At 38.9% G+C, this 17,058-nt stretch overlaps 1 protein-coding gene and 1 pseudogene across 5 annotated transcripts in view; one reads left to right on the top strand and one right to left on the bottom strand.

The window, feature by feature from the left end:
- Positions 1 to 17,058, top strand: part of RNF111 (ring finger protein 111) — a 153,317-nt gene that overhangs the window by 53,635 nt on the left and 82,624 nt on the right. For 3 of the 5 annotated variants that reach the window (XM_006831595.1, XM_006831596.1, XM_006831597.1), the window contains exon 2: positions 7,512 to 8,408. In XM_006831595.1, the coding sequence (XP_006831658.1) occupies positions 7,532 to 8,408 (877 nt within the window). In that variant the 5' untranslated portion in view covers positions 7,512 to 7,531. Of the gene's footprint in view, positions 1 to 7,511; positions 8,409 to 17,058 lie in introns of those variants that run through there. The other 2 variants (XM_006831594.1, XM_006831598.1) reach the window with 2 other exon arrangements.
- LOC102837500 lies at positions 2,694 to 5,095 on the bottom strand (annotated as a pseudogene).

Genomic DNA, 17,058 nt, shown 5'->3' with positions numbered 1-17,058 from the left:
GTCAGGAGGGAACAGTCGCTAGAGAAGGATATCATGTTTGGTAAGCTGGAGGGTCAGAGAAAAGAGGAAGAACCCCAACGAGATGGATTGGCCAGCGTGGCAGCATTGATGGACTCAAGTGTGGCAACAGTAGTGAGGTTGGCCCAGGATCAGACATTGTTTCTTTCTCCTGTGCATAATGTCGCTATGAGTTGGTACCGACTGGGTGAAACCTTACAATAACAACAACAATTTAAGCACTCATCACCTGCCTCCTGATGGTTGTAATTATAGAATGGAAGCATGTGTAAGGTTCTCTGTTCTCCATTTGTGAAGCTCAGTTTAAGATGGGTTTGGCTGATGTTCGTTGTTGTCATTGATCGGGTATATAACAGCTTATTTTGGCTCTTTCCCAGTGGGTGGGTTTGTAAAAGGTATGGCTGTGGCTGCACTGTATGGCTGTGGTTGCTATCCTCCATTGGGATGAGGCAAGTGCAAAAAACACATACACAAGATAGAGAATAGGAAACATCAGTAAAAAGAGAAAAAAAATGTGGGCAATTGCTCGAAAAAGAATTAAATAACCAAAAAGAGAAAAGAATGTGATAAAGGAAAGAAACTAGTAGAAAGAAAATGTACTAAACACAATTGGGAGATAATTGAGTAAAAGAGAGAGAGCCCACAGAGTGAGTAGTAAAGAGGAATCAATAGCAGCAGCAAACAACAGAGAAATAGAAAGAAAGAAGCAGCAGTGGGCAAAGACACAAAAGAAAAATGAAAGCGGAGATAGAAAGGATCAAAAGCAAGGGAAGGTAAAGAGAGGAAGGAAAAGAAGGGTAGGAAAGAATAAACGCACAAAAGCAATGAAAGGAAAAAAACGGGGACAAATGCCAGACCCACATAGGAGAAAACTCTAGACTCCTGACATCAAATGATTGTGGACTAGGTTTGAGATGGTTGGGATCCTGGCCCTAGTTAGAGTTCCTATAAGCCTAGGTGTTGTCTGTTCTTGGCAGGTTTGTAGCATAGTTCACCTGAATCCAGGCTCTGGGGATTATGTAAATAATACCCAACTTAGTTTGATGTGGCTTAACACTGCATAGTTTACTATTATGTGGCTCCGAGTATTGGAAGAGCAGGGGTGTATTTGATCTGATCTGGGGCTGGTCATGCCTCTGATCTCTAAGGGAGTTTCTTGTTGTTAAGTGCTGTCGAGTCAGTTCTGACTCGTCGGTTTACAAGGAGCAGCTAGTGAGCTTGGACCACCAACCTTGCAGTTTAAATGGCTTTGCAGTCTGGTGCATAAACCAACAGCACCACACCAGGGGAGTTTAGGGAACAAGAAAAAAACATTGCACCTTTTTCCCCATGAGTCACTGGTATGTTTGTACTATACTAAGCACTGTCTTGTCTCTAAAGCTGCTCACAAAAATTTAAGATGGCTGTGCCCTGTTTGGTCAGCCGTCCCAGTTTACCTGTCTTTCTTCTTTTTTTGCTGCATCTATTCAGCTTTCTCTCCAAGTAAGCATTGCATCCTACTTCTCTGTCCTTTTCTCTGAAGCTCAGGTTTCTGGACTGTCAGTGGCATCAATATCATTTGTGTTTTCTGTATCTTTGTTGTAAAGGGTATGTGTAGTGTTTCTACCTACTCTGCTATCCTGCTGTCTCCTTCCCTTTGATTACCTACCTGACTACTGCTTCAGTGAATGTTGATTGTGGATCCAAGCGAAATGAAATCTTTGACCACTTCAGTATTTTCTCCCTTTATCATGATCCTATTTACTGGAGTCCTGGTGTGATGCTGTAGGATAAATACTAGACTAGGAGGTCAGTTTGAACCTCAAGGTTGCGGTTCAAACTCACCAGCAGCTTCTAGGAAACCCTATACAGGATCACTCTAAGTTGGAACTAACTTGATGGCACTTAGCAAAACATTTATTGGTCCAATTGTGAGGATTATTGTCTTCTTTCCATTGAGGTGCAATACATACTGAAAGCTTTTTGTATTTGATCTTCATTAGTATTTCATGTCTTCTTAGCTTCAAGTAAGCTAGGTTGTATCGATTGTATATTTGCAGGTTGCTAATGAGTCTTCCTCTTATCCTGATGCCAAGGTCTTTTTTATGTAATCTAGCGTCTCAGGTTATTTGTTGCATTACTTTGTGGAAACATTTCAATTTGTATTCTGTTAATTCCTGAAGCTTTGTTTTCACCAGTGCCTTCATTGCAGCATGGACTTCTTCCTTCAATACCTTCGGTTCTTGATCATGTACTGTCTCTTGAAATGGGTTGATTCTTTTTGGTACACTGTCACTGTATTCCTTCCACCTCCTTTTGATGCTTTCTGTGTCATTCAAATTTTGCCCGTTTGTTGTTGTTAAGTGTTGTTGAGTTGGATTCTGACCCATAGCGATCCTATATAGGGTTTTCAAGGAGCTGCTGGTGAGCTTGAACGACCGACCTTGCAGTTCAAATGACTTTGCAATCTGATTGCAAAGCACATAGCACCAAACCAGGACTCCTCATGCTGTATAGTAAAGGGTAATATAAGAGGCTACAAAGTTACAAGCTTCTTTCTCCTGGAATTCTTTGGTTCTGTACAGTGCAGTCATCTCTGCTTTGCTAGAATAAATTTAAAGTCTCTTTCTATGCTTCTCTTCAAAAAGAGATGAATAAACAGAAGATGGTATAAAAAAGCCATTTTTTGCCCCTATTCATTCTGTAGTATTGGAGCCAGTATTTTTACCATAACAGGCAACAATTTTTGCTTTATCCACTTTAATAATCTCTGTCACCTCTCTGAATTCAAAACAAAAGTCCACAGTTATGGTAGAATCTGTACATATTTAGAGAGAGCCCATGAAATTGACTCTGTCCCTGACCTGAGCTAATGCTGACTTTATAGCCTTATCAAATTGAACTAGAACTTGAAGGACAAGTTGGGGAGTGATCTTTTGAGACTGTATGAGCTCATGTAGGCTCTCCTGAAGACTGTTTCCCAAAGTGGTAATTCTGTATAATTAATATGCTGTGGCTTAAGTGGAAGAAATAGTTTTTCTTATTCAGGCTTACTTTGATGTCCTGTGAGGAAGGTGCTTCCCACCCACTGTGGAGGGGACATAAGTCCAAAAGCCCCACTGGCTCTCTTATGTTCAGTTTCTCCATTTAAGAGTTTGGTCAGCTCCAAGTATAATTTAAATGTTTTCTGTGGCTTCAGAAACTAGCTTTATCGGAGTCTGGCTGTAAAGATCAGTCTTTCCGTATTCTTAGTTCGTCTTCAACTGGGTGGAACTGCTGAACACAAGCCTGTCATGGCAGCGCGGCTCTTGTTCCTGAGGCTGTTGGGGTGTGATCTTTTTTGGAGTAGAGGAGATTGTCAGCTTCACTAGACAATTCTGCAGATACTATGTATATATTGTAGTCTGCTATCTTAGTTCTTTTCCCATTGATTTTGAAGTTTTTGATAAAGCTTTTATTTGTAGTAAATTTAGGGAGTTGTATACTGCTTACTGGGAAATGTTAAGCATGTTCTTAATCTAAACATAAGACACCTGACCTAGAGAAACCAGGGTAGAGAATCAGTTAATAAACGTCACAATATGGAAGCATTTGGTTATGGGAATGATCCCCAGGGACATCATGTTGATAATTGTTAATATGTACTTTTAATTTCAGTTTCAGCATATCACAGTAGTGACTGTCAGGGGTAAGGTGCCAGTGAGGTCAGCTAATAAGCAGTTTTAAAACCACCAGAGAATGCTACAACTTGCTACACTTTCTAAAAATAGTGAAATAAAGTAGAGACAGAAACAAGTGAGGAGCTCTACAGAATGCTGTGTATTATTTTAATTGAATATAAGGTTAATAATGAGGAAGTCTGGAAATACTCAAGATTATCTTCTGCAAGAGGTCATTTTGATAAGGTATAAAACTTTAAAAACTGGAATGTGGTTGTTGAATGCTTTGTAATGGCTCAGCTCTTACAGGAAAAACAATCAAGCTACTTGTGTGCTAAATGCAGCAGTGGTCTATCTTAGTTGAATGTATATCATTTAAATTCTAAATCATAGCATATTTTTTAAAAATTATAAATTTAAAAGGGTAAATATTGGGCATTGAAAGGATCTTTTAATTTACTTTTGATGAAATATTTATGGGTCTTTATTTGTAACCCAGGAGTCCTGGTACAGCACTGCAGAATAATGTACTGGACCCCAAGTCAGTTTGAACTGCAAGGTCGGCAGTTCAAACCCATCAGCTGCTCCTCTAAAGCCCTATACAGGGTCAGAGTCACTATGAGTCAGAACCGACTTGACAGAACTTAACAAGAATTTATGACCCATATTGACTCAATGACTCTTTGCAACATTTTATGATCCATAGAGATAAGCAGCTTAAGTTGTCCCCTCTCAAATAGATTTTAATTTCATTTTTTATTTTAAGATACTTTTCATTATGTTTGTAGTCCCTTTCTTAGTCTAATTAGACATTGAGTGTTTTTTTGGTTTTGTTTGTTTTTTTTGGTATATTTAGTAAATTTATTGTGTTAGACTGGAAGGCTAGGATCCATGGTACCACAGTGGTTAAGTGCTTGGCTTCTAACTGAAAGGTCAGCAATTCAAATTCACTAGTATCTCTGTAGGAGAAAGATGTTTTCAGTCTGCTTCGGTAAAGATTACTGCCTTGGAAACTCTATATGGGGGCAGTTCTCCTCGGTCCCAAAGAGGCACTGTGAGTTGGAATTGACTTGATGGCAGCAGGTTTCAGGTTGTGATATTGACTGATGAAAAATAGAGGATGGTTTTTGAAGTGGAGTGTTTGTTTATTCTGAGTCTTCCAAGAACCAGACATCAAGATGGATTAAATGTGCGAGGATTTTATTAGAGTAAATGCTTCTGAAAGAAAATAGGCAGGGAGTTGGAGAAGACAAAGTAAAAAGACCCCAGTGTAGGTCTGACATCAAGTGAAAGAGAAAACAAAGGAAGGTTGAGTGAAGTGTAAGGGAGTTCAGCAAGGCAAGGTCATAAAGAGTGCAAGAGCTAAATCAGTTGTCGAAGGATTCCTGTGGGTCTCCAAGGGTTAGGCCTGTGTTAGTAGACTTGCCATGTTCAGTCATTCTCTGGGAGCAGCTGGCAGGAAATGTAATTTTGGTGCAAACACAGTGTTGGATTTTAGAGTCCAACATTAAGGAGTATTGGTCAGCGGAGTTCCTTGTAGTTAGGAGTCTATAAGACAAGTTATCATGACTGCCACAGAATGTCAGGGAGAACCCTCCCAAGGAGGTGACGTTTAAGCCAAGACCTGAATGGTGAGCAGAATCTAGGTAACCTTTCAGATACCTGTGGGGAAAGCGTTCCAAACACAGGGGAAAGGTTCATTTTGACTGCAGCCTAGCAAATAAAGAGGTGAGGCAGAGTGAGTTATAGAGGGAACATGGGATTATGAATGGGCTTGTAAGCTATGATAAAGAGTTTTGCATTTTTATATTGGGGGCATTTGGTGTCTTAGTATATAGTGCTACTATAACAAGTATGGAGTCCTGGAATAGCACGGTGGGTTATTGCCCTGGACTGCAAGGTTGCTTTGAACCGCAAGATCAGTAGTTCAAACTCAGCAGCCGCTCCTCGGAAACCTTATCCAGGACCTCTGTGAGTTGGCACCAACTTGGCACCAACTTGACGGCACTTAACAGCATAACAAATAGGAGTTCTGGGGAGTGTGGCACTGTAGGATAAGCGCTGGACGGACCGCAAGGTTGGTTTGAACTGCAGAGTCAGCAGTTCAAACTCACCAGCAGCTCTTCAGAAACCCTATATATACAGTATCGCTGTGGCTCGGAACCATCTCAACGGCACTTAACCAACAACATAACAAACATTACAGATGGATGGCTTTAACAAATATAAATTCATTCTCTCACAATTCAGGCTAGAAACAAATTCAGGGTATAGCTCTAGGATAAGGCTTTCTTTCACTGTTGACTCTGAAAGAAAGTTGTTGTCTCCTTTCAACATTTGTGATCCTGGTAATTCCGTGGAGATCTACATGTGTCTTGGCATCAAGTCATTCCTTGGGTCTAGGAGGTTTTCAGCAAAGGGACTCCTGGTCTAATAGAAAGCTACCCTTTCAGCTTTCTTACTTAGTAATAGGTCCCTCTGCTCTTTGCTCACTTGTTTAATTTCTCTTAAAATCTCAAAAGAGATTGGTGTAAAATACAACCTAATCCTGTAGATTATATCCTACTTCATTAATATAATTGTTGTTCTGAAGTGATTCTGAGTCGGTTGCAACTCATAGCAACCCTGTACCGAGTTTTCAAGAAGCAGCTGGTGGGTTTGAACCACTGACCTTGTGGTTCACAGTCCAGTGCTTTTAACGGCTTCTAATTCAGTCTCATTAACATCATTGTTGCTGTTAAGTGCTGTGGAGGCAGTTCCTACTGATAGCTACCCTGTATAGAGTTTCCAAGGAGTAGCTTGGCTGGTTTGAACTGTCAACCTAATGGATCGTAATCCAGTGCTGATCCTGTTAGAATTTACAACACAGATAATTACTTCAGATCATAAAATGGAGGATAATTACATAATACAAAGAATGGTGGCCTGGCCAAGTTGATACATCTTTATCTGACACAGTTTGATCCATGAATTTGAAAATGCTGGGAGGATTTTGAAGGGGGTGTGATATGATGATTTACAATCTTAGGGTATATCCTAGTTGCTATATAGAAATGGAGTGTTAGAAGAAGCAAAACCAATTAGAGTTTTGTTATCAGTAATGTAGACAAAAGATTATGAGAATTTAGACTTGGATTGTTGTTGTTGTTGTGAAGTGCTGTCGAGTCAGTTCCGACTGATAGCGACCCTGTATAGGCTTTCCAAGGAGCAGCCGTTGAGCTTGAACTGCCGACCTTGCAGTTCAAACGGCTTTGCAGTCTGGTGCATTAGCAGTGGTTAACAGAATACTGGTGGTTTTGGTTCTTCATGATTTGGATTTTATACTTTCCCTATTCCAATTGCTAGTCCCTTATTTGTCTGTCTTGTATTTCCTCTCCTAGATGTATAGAAAAGATTTAATAATTACCACTTTGAAATGTGATATACTAGGAAGAGATACTTGTTAACTGATCAAAGTCTTTTGACTTCTAATCATAATCCTTTTATCTATTTTTATTATAATAGCTTTTCAAGAAATGGTTTGATTTTTGTCCAAATATATTGTGTTTTTGTAAGTACCAAGGTGCATAGTAAGAGCAGATTATGGTTAATTGAAGTATTCCAGTAGGCTTATATTCTGTGATCCTTATTTTATTTCTAGGACATTTGAGTACATGAGTACAGGTATCAGAAAAATGTTTTACAAAAACAGTAAGGTGACTCATTACAGTTGTTTTATATGCTAATAAAAAGACAATTCTGCCTTATTACATTATTACATAGATATGTATGGATAATCTTAATGGGGTCTGAGAAGTCTTAAATAGTATAATAAAACACTAATTTTTTTTTTTTATATCTAATTGTATCTTCTAGGTCTTCCTTAAAAATTTCCCATGTCTCAATGGACTCCTGTATATAAGAAGCTGTATACCTTAAAAGTGGATATGAAGAGTGAGGTTCCTTCTGATGCGCCAAAGACACCAGAGAGTCTGAAAGGGATCCTCTTGCATCCTGAGCCCATTGGGGCAGCCAAAAGTTTTCCTGCAGAAGTTGAGATGATTAATAGTAAAGTGGGGAATGAATTCACTCACTTGTGTGATGATTCTCAAAAACAAGAGAAGGACATGAATGGTAACCAACCCGAGCAAGAAAAAAGTGTTGTAAGGAAAAAACGCAAAAGCCAGCAGGCTGGCCCTTCCTACATGCAGAATTGTGTTAAAGAGAACCAGGGAATATTAGGATTGCGGCAACACTTAGAAACACCAAGTGATGAAGATAATGATTCTTCTTTTAGTGATTGTCCGTCTTCTCCTTCATCTAGTCTGCATTTTGGAGATTCCGATACTGTGACTTCTGATGAGGACAAGGAAGTCTCAGTAAGACATTCCCAGGCTATTTTGAGTGCTAAAAGTAGAACTCATAGTGCACGGTCCCAAAAGTGGCCTCGGACTGAGACAGAATCTGTATCAGGATTATTAATGAAAAGGCCTTGTTTTCATAGCAGTTCATTAAGGAGACTTCCATGTAGAAAGAGATTTGTAAAAAATAATTCCTCACAGAGGACTCAGAAACAAAAAGAGAGGATATTAATGCAGAGGAAAAAACGAGAGGTGTTAGCCCGAAGAAAGTACGCATTGCTACCCAGTTCTAGTAGTTCCAGTGAAAATGACCTCAGTAGTGAGTCTTCTTCCAGCTCATCTACTGAAGGAGAAGAAGATTTGTTTGTTTCTACCAGTGAAAACCACCAAAACAATCCAGCTGTTCCCTCAGGTAAAACAAAAATGTTACCTCATTTGAGTAAAATATGGAAGATATATTGCATTATATTTGTGCTTATTTTTTTTACTTCTGTGTTTTACTGTTTTATTTAGAAGAAATACCAGGCCTCTATTAACTTGTCTTTTTAAGCTATATAAACAAATTACTTAGAGTATTAAACCATGGCTTCAATTCTAGCAGAGACAAAAACAATCTTACTTATTATTCCTGGAGCTCTGGTAACGTAGTGGTTACGAATCGGGCTGTGAACCACAGGGTCAGCAGTTCAAAACTACCAGCTGTTCCGTGGGAGAAAGATTAGGATTTCTGCTCCCGTAAAGATATACAGCCTTGGAAACCCTGTACAGAGTCGCTATGAGTCGGAACAGACTCCACCGCACATAACAACAACAACATATACTGAATTATGTTTTATGTGAGATGTTTATTTGTGGTGCACAGATTATTCCTGTAGTGTTTTTTTTTATGACTACTTCTTCAGATAGCTACATAACAAATTTCTTTTACATGCAACCACAATAAGAACATTTCTAGCCACTGAAAAGGCTGTTAACTAGTGTTATTTTCCCTTTCTTGGTAGATTTTGTATGTGTCTATGTTGTATGAAAATATATACAAAACATATGCCAATTCAACAATTTTACATGTGTAACATCTCATTCTTTTAGTTGTAAAACCAGTCTCAGTATCCTTTTCCACTTTGCCACCATTAACATTGACTCATTACCCTCCTAAACAAAACGTCCTCAACTTCCCTTCCTCCCATTCCAAATAACCACTAATAGCTTTTTTTTTCTGTATATTTGTCTCTTAATTATAAGTGAAAACATACAGAGTTTGTCCTTTTGTGTCTGATCTTTTTTGCTTAGCATCATGTTCTCAAAGTTCATCCATGTTGTGGCATTTATCAGGATTTATTTCTCTTTAAATCGTGTTTCTGTTTGCCTTCCTGCTTTTACTGTTTGACTTGTGGGGTGGTGCAGGACTCAGCAGTGGTTTAATCTGTTGTGCATAGGATTGCTGTAAATTGGAATGGATTAAATGGCACCTGACAGCAACCACCTTGGCTTGGGATTGTTGGGTCAATGGTAATTCTAAGTTCAGCTTTTGAGGAACCACTAAACTGCTTTCCACGGTGACTGTACCATTGTATTTTACTTTTACATTTTTAAAATGTTTATTTTATTGTTGTTGAGACTATATATAACTAAGCATATACAAGTTCAAATATTTCTACATGTACATTCCAGGGACATTGTTTATATTATTTGAGTTGTGAAGCCATTCTTGCCCTTTTCTGAGTTGTTCTTCCCCATTAACATAAACACCTTATCCCCCTAAGGTTCCTATCTAATCTTTCAAGTTGCTTTTGTCATATGGATCCCATATATGATCAGGGTAGACATGTGTTGTTAGCTAAGCTAAACTATTTGGTTTTAAGATTTCAGAGAATATTTTTGGTTTAAATTTTAAAGATTATCATGGGACAATAGTTTCAGGGATTCAGCTAGTCTCCATGGCTCCAGAAAATTTGGAGTCCGTGAGACTTTGAAATTCATCTTTGCATCTCCCCCCCTCCCCCTTCGATCAGGATTCTGCTATAGAATCTTTAATCAAAATGTTCAGTAATGGTAGCTGGGCACCATCCAGTTCTTCTGGTGTCATGGCAAAGGAGGCAGTTATTTATAGAGGCAGTTAGCCACACATTCTTTGTCCTACCCTATTCTGGATTCTTCATCTTATTCTGTTGCCCCAGGCAAATAGAGACAAATTGTTGTACCTTGGATGTCCATTAGTGTTCATTTCCTTTAAGTGCTATATTTTTGTTGATATTTGGGAGGTCTCTTTTATTATAATATCGTACATTGCCATTGAGTAGATTTTGATTCATAATGAACTTCTAGGATAGAGTACAACTACTCCATAGTGTTTCCAAAACTGTAAATCCTTAGGAGAGCAAAATTTAAGTGTTGACAGCACTTATTGTTGTTGTTAAGTGCCATCGAGTCAGTTCTGATCCATTGTGACCCTGTATAGGGTTTCCGAGGAGCGGCTGGTGAGCTTGAACCGCCAGCCTTGCAGTTCAAATGGCTTTGCAGCCTGGCGCTTATAGAGCATACAATTTGTCAGTTAAGATTTAAATGATGGAATATGCCTTATACAGTCATTATCTAGCTTTCTCTCTCACACACACACAGTAAATGTTATACAAAGGCACTTCAGAAAGTTCATGGAAAAATGGAATTAAAAGATAATGGAATTTTCCCACATATTTTTGGAAGCCTCCTTGTATTTAACCAGAATAAGGTAATGCACAGTCTTTAAAGTATAAAATATTTCATATCTGTAAACCATCCTATGTTAATGCATCATTTTTACAGTTGCAATGTACAGTGAGTTGATGAAATGAGCACTGAAGAGCTAATTCTGAAGTGAGAGAAAGGTTAGTTTCTTTTGAAATGTAAGTGAATGGGGATACCAATACCAGTAACTGCTGAGTCAGTTATGACTCAAGTGAATAACTTGTTTGTCAGAATGAAACTGCCCCATAGAGTTTTTGGTGGCTGACTCCTTGGAAGTAGATCATTAGGCCTTTCTTCTGAAAACACCTCTGGGTGGATTCAAACCACCAAACTTTCTGTTACTACCTGGATGCATTAACATTTGCACCATGTAGGGGCTTTGTACTTGGGAGTATGGGAAGGTTTTTAAAGAGCAAATAAGAGTTTTTTAAGGTAAATAAATTCTGAATTTAGTAAAGCAGGAAATGCAAACCTATACCAGTTGATTTATTTCTAGTGATTCATTTTTTTTTTTTCTCTCTTCTGTAATTGTCTTAGGCTGGGTGTGCTAAAGAAGCAGAATCAGTGAAATTTGTTGTTGTTACGTGCCAGTAAGTCAGTTCCAACTTATAGTGACCTTGTATAGGGTTTCTGAGGAGCAGCTGGTACATGTGAACTGCTGACCTTGTGGTTTGCAGTCTGGTGCTGATCCTACATTGCCACACCAGGAGTCCCAGTGAAGTTTGTTGTTGAGTGCCCTTGTGTCTGTTCCAACCCGCAGCGACCTTGTATAGGGTTTCCTGGGAGTGGCTGGTGAGCTTGATCAGCAGTTCAAACTGACCTTGCCATCCAGAACATTAACCTACAGCACCACACGAGGACTACAGTGAAGCTTATATATGTATATTTAAAGAGAGATTTATATCAAGGAAATAGCTCATACAGTTGTGGTGTTCTTGTTGCTGTTAAGTGCCATTGAGTCGATTCTGACCCATAGCAATCCTGTATAGGGTTTCCAAGGAGCAGCTGGTAAACTTGAACCACCAACCTTGCAGATCAGACAACTTTGCAGTCTGACACCAGTAGTAGAGGTAGGCAATTCCCAAGTCTGTTTGTCAGATGTCAGGCTGGAGACTTGCTGCAGGGATGAACCAAAATTGGCTGATGAGATGGCACTTGGGCAGGTAATATTGTTGGCTGCTAATGGCTCCTAAAGGAGCTCTGGTAGCGTAGTGGTTACGAATCGGGCTGCAAACCATAAGGTCAGCAGTTCGAAACTACCAGCTGCTCCGCGGGAGAAAGATGAGGCTTTCTACTCCCGTAAGGATTTACACTCTCGGAAACCCTGTACAGGGTCGCTATGGGTCGGAACCGACTCGAAGGCACTTAACAACAACAATAATGGCTCCTAGGAATGACAGGCAATAGAGTAGGCCACTGGCTCAACACCAAAAAAAACCGAAGTTCAGATGATAATTCAGATGCAAGATCCAGACCCAGCAGAAAGCGAGCAAGCTTTACCCAAAAGTTCAGTGTATTGGAAGCAGAACACACACCCGAGGAAAACTTCCTTTCAGTTGATTAATTGCTCAGAGCAGATCTCATCCTGAGCGATTACTTCATTTTAGCTGCCAGTGAGAATCCTGACCTAGGTCAAGTTAACACAAAACCTTAACGGTCACAATCATCATAATCTATGATTTTGTTTTTCTCTCATGGCTTCTTGACCACGTAATAGAAAGAAATGTACTAATATCCAGGTATGATTTCAAATAATTTAGTTTCCTCAATGGACTGTGTACTTAGAAATTAATAAATAGCAAGATTAAGTGTGACCCTCCAAAAAAAAATCAATACTGTTAAATTTATATTTAATAATTTAATTATTGTATTTTCAGACCTATTATGTTTTCTTAACATTTCAAATTTTCTTTTGATGTAGTCTTACCCTTCATCCTTATTGCTTTTAGATTTTTCATAGTTGGGAAATTTTTTCCCAATCCCTGACTATAGAGGAATGAATCTAATTCCCTCCAATTCTTTGTTTATGCTTAGAGCTGGGATCCATTTAGTGTTTATTTTGGTATACATTTTGAAAAATGGATCCAGTTTTCTTTCTTTATGTTGTTATCCAGTTACCCCAACAAAGCCAGTTATTATAAATCTTGTCTTTTTCCTATTGACTTGAGATGCCATATTTATATGATGTGATAAGCACTGAACTACTCACCACAAAGTCTGTGATTAAAATCCACCAGTCACTCGTTGGAAACACTGTACAGGCTTGCTATGAGCTGGAACCGACTTGTCTGCACTTAACAGCAACAACAAATTTTTGTATCCATTTGGATTTCTTTATGACATTTTTATTCTATCCTTTCCGTCTATCTAAGCACCATCTTATTTTATAGTCACTTATATTTTCCTGGTATTCTTGCTTTTTTTATTCTTCTAAATGAATTTTATAATCAACTTGTTTATCTTAAGATGTTGGTAGTGGGGAAAACCTAGGTGTTTTGTTGGGGTTGCATTTGTAGATTAACCTAGGGAGAGCTGACATCTTTATGATTGTAAGTCTTCATATTCTAGAATATGTGTTTTCCTTTGTTGAAGTCTAGTTTTGAATCTTTCAGGGAGTGTTTTATAGATTTTAAAAACATTTCATTGAGCTATAACATAAAATGCCATGAAAATAATTTTAAGTGTACAATTCAATGATTTTTATTGAATTTTGAGTTGTGTAACCATCACAACAGTCTCGAAAGAGCTGTCAGTCTTAACAGATTTCTCCTGTGTGTTTTCAGTCTCTCATTATTCTCACCTTCAGTCCTAGCGAAACCCAAATATGCTTGCTGTTCTCTATAGATTTGCCTTTTCTGAACATTCATATAACAGAATCAAATAATATGTGATTATTTGAGTCTGGCTTCTTTCATGTGGCATAATGTGTTTGAGGCTCATGCATGTGGCTATCATTATTAGTTAGTTCCTTTTTGTTATTTAGTTATTTCTAGTATTCTGTTGTATGGGTATGCTACATTTTCTTGATCTGTTTACCAGTTGACGGACATTTAAATTATTTCTAATTTGTCCTAACTTTATATAAATTTGCTCTCACTCTAATGATTGTGCTAACCCCGCTGCTACGTGCATGTTGACCAGTTCATACTGAGCATTTATGGGGTTTTCAAAGACTGTAAATTTTTATGGGAGTAGAAAGTCTCATCTTTCTCCAGTTGATTCGAATTGCTTACCTTGAGGTTAGCAGCCCAACACATAACCCACTATGCTACTAGGGCTCCTTGAGCAAACCCCTGTTCAAAACGAATTTTTCTTCTCAATCACTTTCACTTGTTGCACATGCAGCTTTTAAACCAATGCACACTAAAGCAGGGGTGGGACCCCTTTTTTTTTTTTGGAAGCATAAATTTATTATTTTTTAAGTGTTTTATTGTGAATTATATGATAGTTTACATGGGAGAACATTAGTTTTACATTCATTCTATCGTACTTCGTATCATTGCCATGGTTATAATCCCTTCCATGCGTCATCAGCCAACCAAAGGGTATACCCTGCAAGCCTGCCCTCTACACTATTTACCCCAACCCCCCCGCCAAGTCTTCAGCACACAGTCCTCTCCCTCTCTGGATCTAAAGTCCCCAGCTGCTCCATCACTCCACGTCTCTGCCTCCATCTCAGGCATCACTGCTTCTCTGGGTAGGGGACCCTTTTTTTTCTTTAATGTTTTATTGTGAATTATGTGATAGTTTACATGGGAACCCTTTTTTTTTCTGCCAAAATTTGTAACATTAGCAGGCCACACAAAATTATCAACTTAACAATTAGCCTGCTATATTTGGTCAAACATTTAATTAACTCACTCTTTTTTTTTTTTTTTAAATTAAATGTTTTTATTTTGCATTGAGTGAAAGTTTACAGGGCACATCATCAGCTTCACATTCAACCATTCATATAGCTTGTTTCATTGCATTGATTATTATCCCCGCCATATATCATCAGTTTACAGTGTTTCTCTCTATCCTCTTTAGCTTTTTTTTTTTGGATGGGGGGGGGACTTGGCTTATTGGAATTTACAGTCTTGGCTTTTAGGGAAGGTTTTTACATTTGTCTGTGGATATCCAGGGCTCATGTATGAGATTACTAACAAGCATTACTGAATAATCAGATGAGGGACAGTTTGTTATGTCTACTAGGTGGCTAGAGTCTGATCCTCAGAGCCTATGGTTTGGACGGTCAACAACGCTTGGGCCCACAGGGGCTTGGCCTCCTGACGGGGTCTGTGCTGTCTGCATCTGAGTCCTCCTTATTTATTGATTGTTTAAGGGACGCTGCCTGTCTTAGGTGGTCAGTGCGAATTCCTCAGTCTTACCAGTCATTGAGACTCATTGCAGCATGGCAATGTCTCTGTCTTAAGTAGCCGAGGTTCCACGTGATCCTTACCCGTCTCTGGCCACACGTCCAGCATAAACAGCTGCCATCCGAGGAAGGCAGGGAGGGAGGAGATCAGCTGGGGACCCCATGCGCTCGACGTTGCTGGCCCACCACCTGCTCTAAGGTGACCAAGCAGGATCACTATGCTGAGGTTCAATCCAGTTCTTAGGGGATCTTATTCTCTAGCATGGGTAGCAAATGGGTAGCCACTCAGTGTTCACTTTGAGAATTACTTATATCATAAATTTGAGCATGTATAATTAACTCACTCTTAATGTGATGGCAGATCTGCTGCACAAGACCTTTTTAAAGTGTTCAGCAAAGATGTCAGCTTTTTAGGACTAAGGTGAGCCTGACCCAAGCCGTGGTATTTTCAGTAACCTCATATGGATGTGAAAGCTAGACAGTGATTAAGGAAGACCGTAGAAGAATTGATACTTTTGAGTTATGGTGTTGGAGGAGAATATTGACAGTGCCATGGGCTGCCAAAATAACCAATAGATTTTTCTGGAAGAAGTGCAGCCAGAGTGTTCCTTGGAGGCCAAGATGGCTAAACTTCGCCTCTCATACATCAGACATATTGTCAGGAGGGACCAGTCACTGGAAAAGGATATCATGTTTGGTAAGGTTAGAGGGTCAGAGAAAAAGAGGAAGATGCCCAACGAGATAGATTGTCCCAGTGCCAGCATCGATGGACTCAAGCGTGGTAACGGTAGTGAGGTTGACCCAGGATCGGGCAGTGTTTCTTTCTGCTGTGCATAAGGTTGCTATGAGTTGGTACCGACTCAATGGCACCTAACAACAACAACAATTCAAAGGATGATGGAGCTACAGTTGCCTTGTCAAGGCCAGACATTCCCCATCCCAGCAGTAAAGTAAGGCTACAGTAGAACTATGCACCTGCTCTGGTAGCGTAGTGGTTATGAATCGGGCTGCGAACTGCAAGGTCAGCAGTTCGAAACTACCAGCTGTTCCACGGGAGAAAGGTGAGGGTTTCTGCTCCTGTAAAGATTTACAGCCTCAGAAACCCCGTACAGGGTCACCATGAGTTGGAACCAACTCCACGGCATGTAACCACCACCACCACCAAAACACCTAGAATTCTTGACATAGTTATAAACTAATTCATAACCCAAGGACTGCCTGTATTTATATTGAGTAGGTATCTAAGAGTCTCAAAATAGAGTAAGAACTGCTGTAATTTCAGTAGCTTTCATTATGACTACAAAAGACAGCAACAGCCAAAGCAATTGTTAGCAGGGACAGTGTTTTAAAATTAAAACAAAAAACAAAAAAACAAAAAAACCCCCAAACCACATAAGGTTTATTTGAGCAAAGGGAAATGATTTTAATAGCAACTAGTTCCAATGTTGAGTGGTTATATTCGTGTGATGTACTTAATACTAAGAACTTGAACTTTGGAATTGGAACACTTAACAACAACATGTGAGATGGCTTCAAAAATTCCATTGTGTTGTAATTTTTCCAAGAACATTTTAAAGCCCCCTTGTAGTATTTTTCTCATGATGCTTTAAAATGCAAACAACATAAATAACCTTACCAAACATAAATAACTTTAATGGAGAAAAGAGATAAAAGGAATTCACCTACAGTCCCATCACTCTAATGTATTAGTGGTATTCAAGGTTGTCATCCTTTAATATTTCTAATTAGAAATAAAAACATGAAAATAAAATTGGTGCAGTAAAAAGTTACCTGTGATGATTTTTTAAAAGCTGTACCAAGGGTAGTAGCCTAATAATAATTTTAAGTCTTTACTTTATATCCCCCTTAATTTTGTTTTAAATAATTGTATTACTAGAGAAAACACTAGTTTGTTGATGCTGAAATTTTGCCAATTGTAAGGGATCTTTTTATTTTTATTTCTTATTTTCAACTTTTTATT

This window comes from Chrysochloris asiatica, unplaced genomic scaffold, assembly GCF_000296735.1.
Source record: "Chrysochloris asiatica unplaced genomic scaffold, ChrAsi1.0 scaffold00004, whole genome shotgun sequence".
Lineage (NCBI taxonomy): Eukaryota > Metazoa > Chordata > Mammalia > Afrosoricida > Chrysochloridae > Chrysochloris > Chrysochloris asiatica.
Note: the sequence above shows the minus strand (reverse complement) of the source record. Positions and strands in the feature narration are given on the sequence as shown.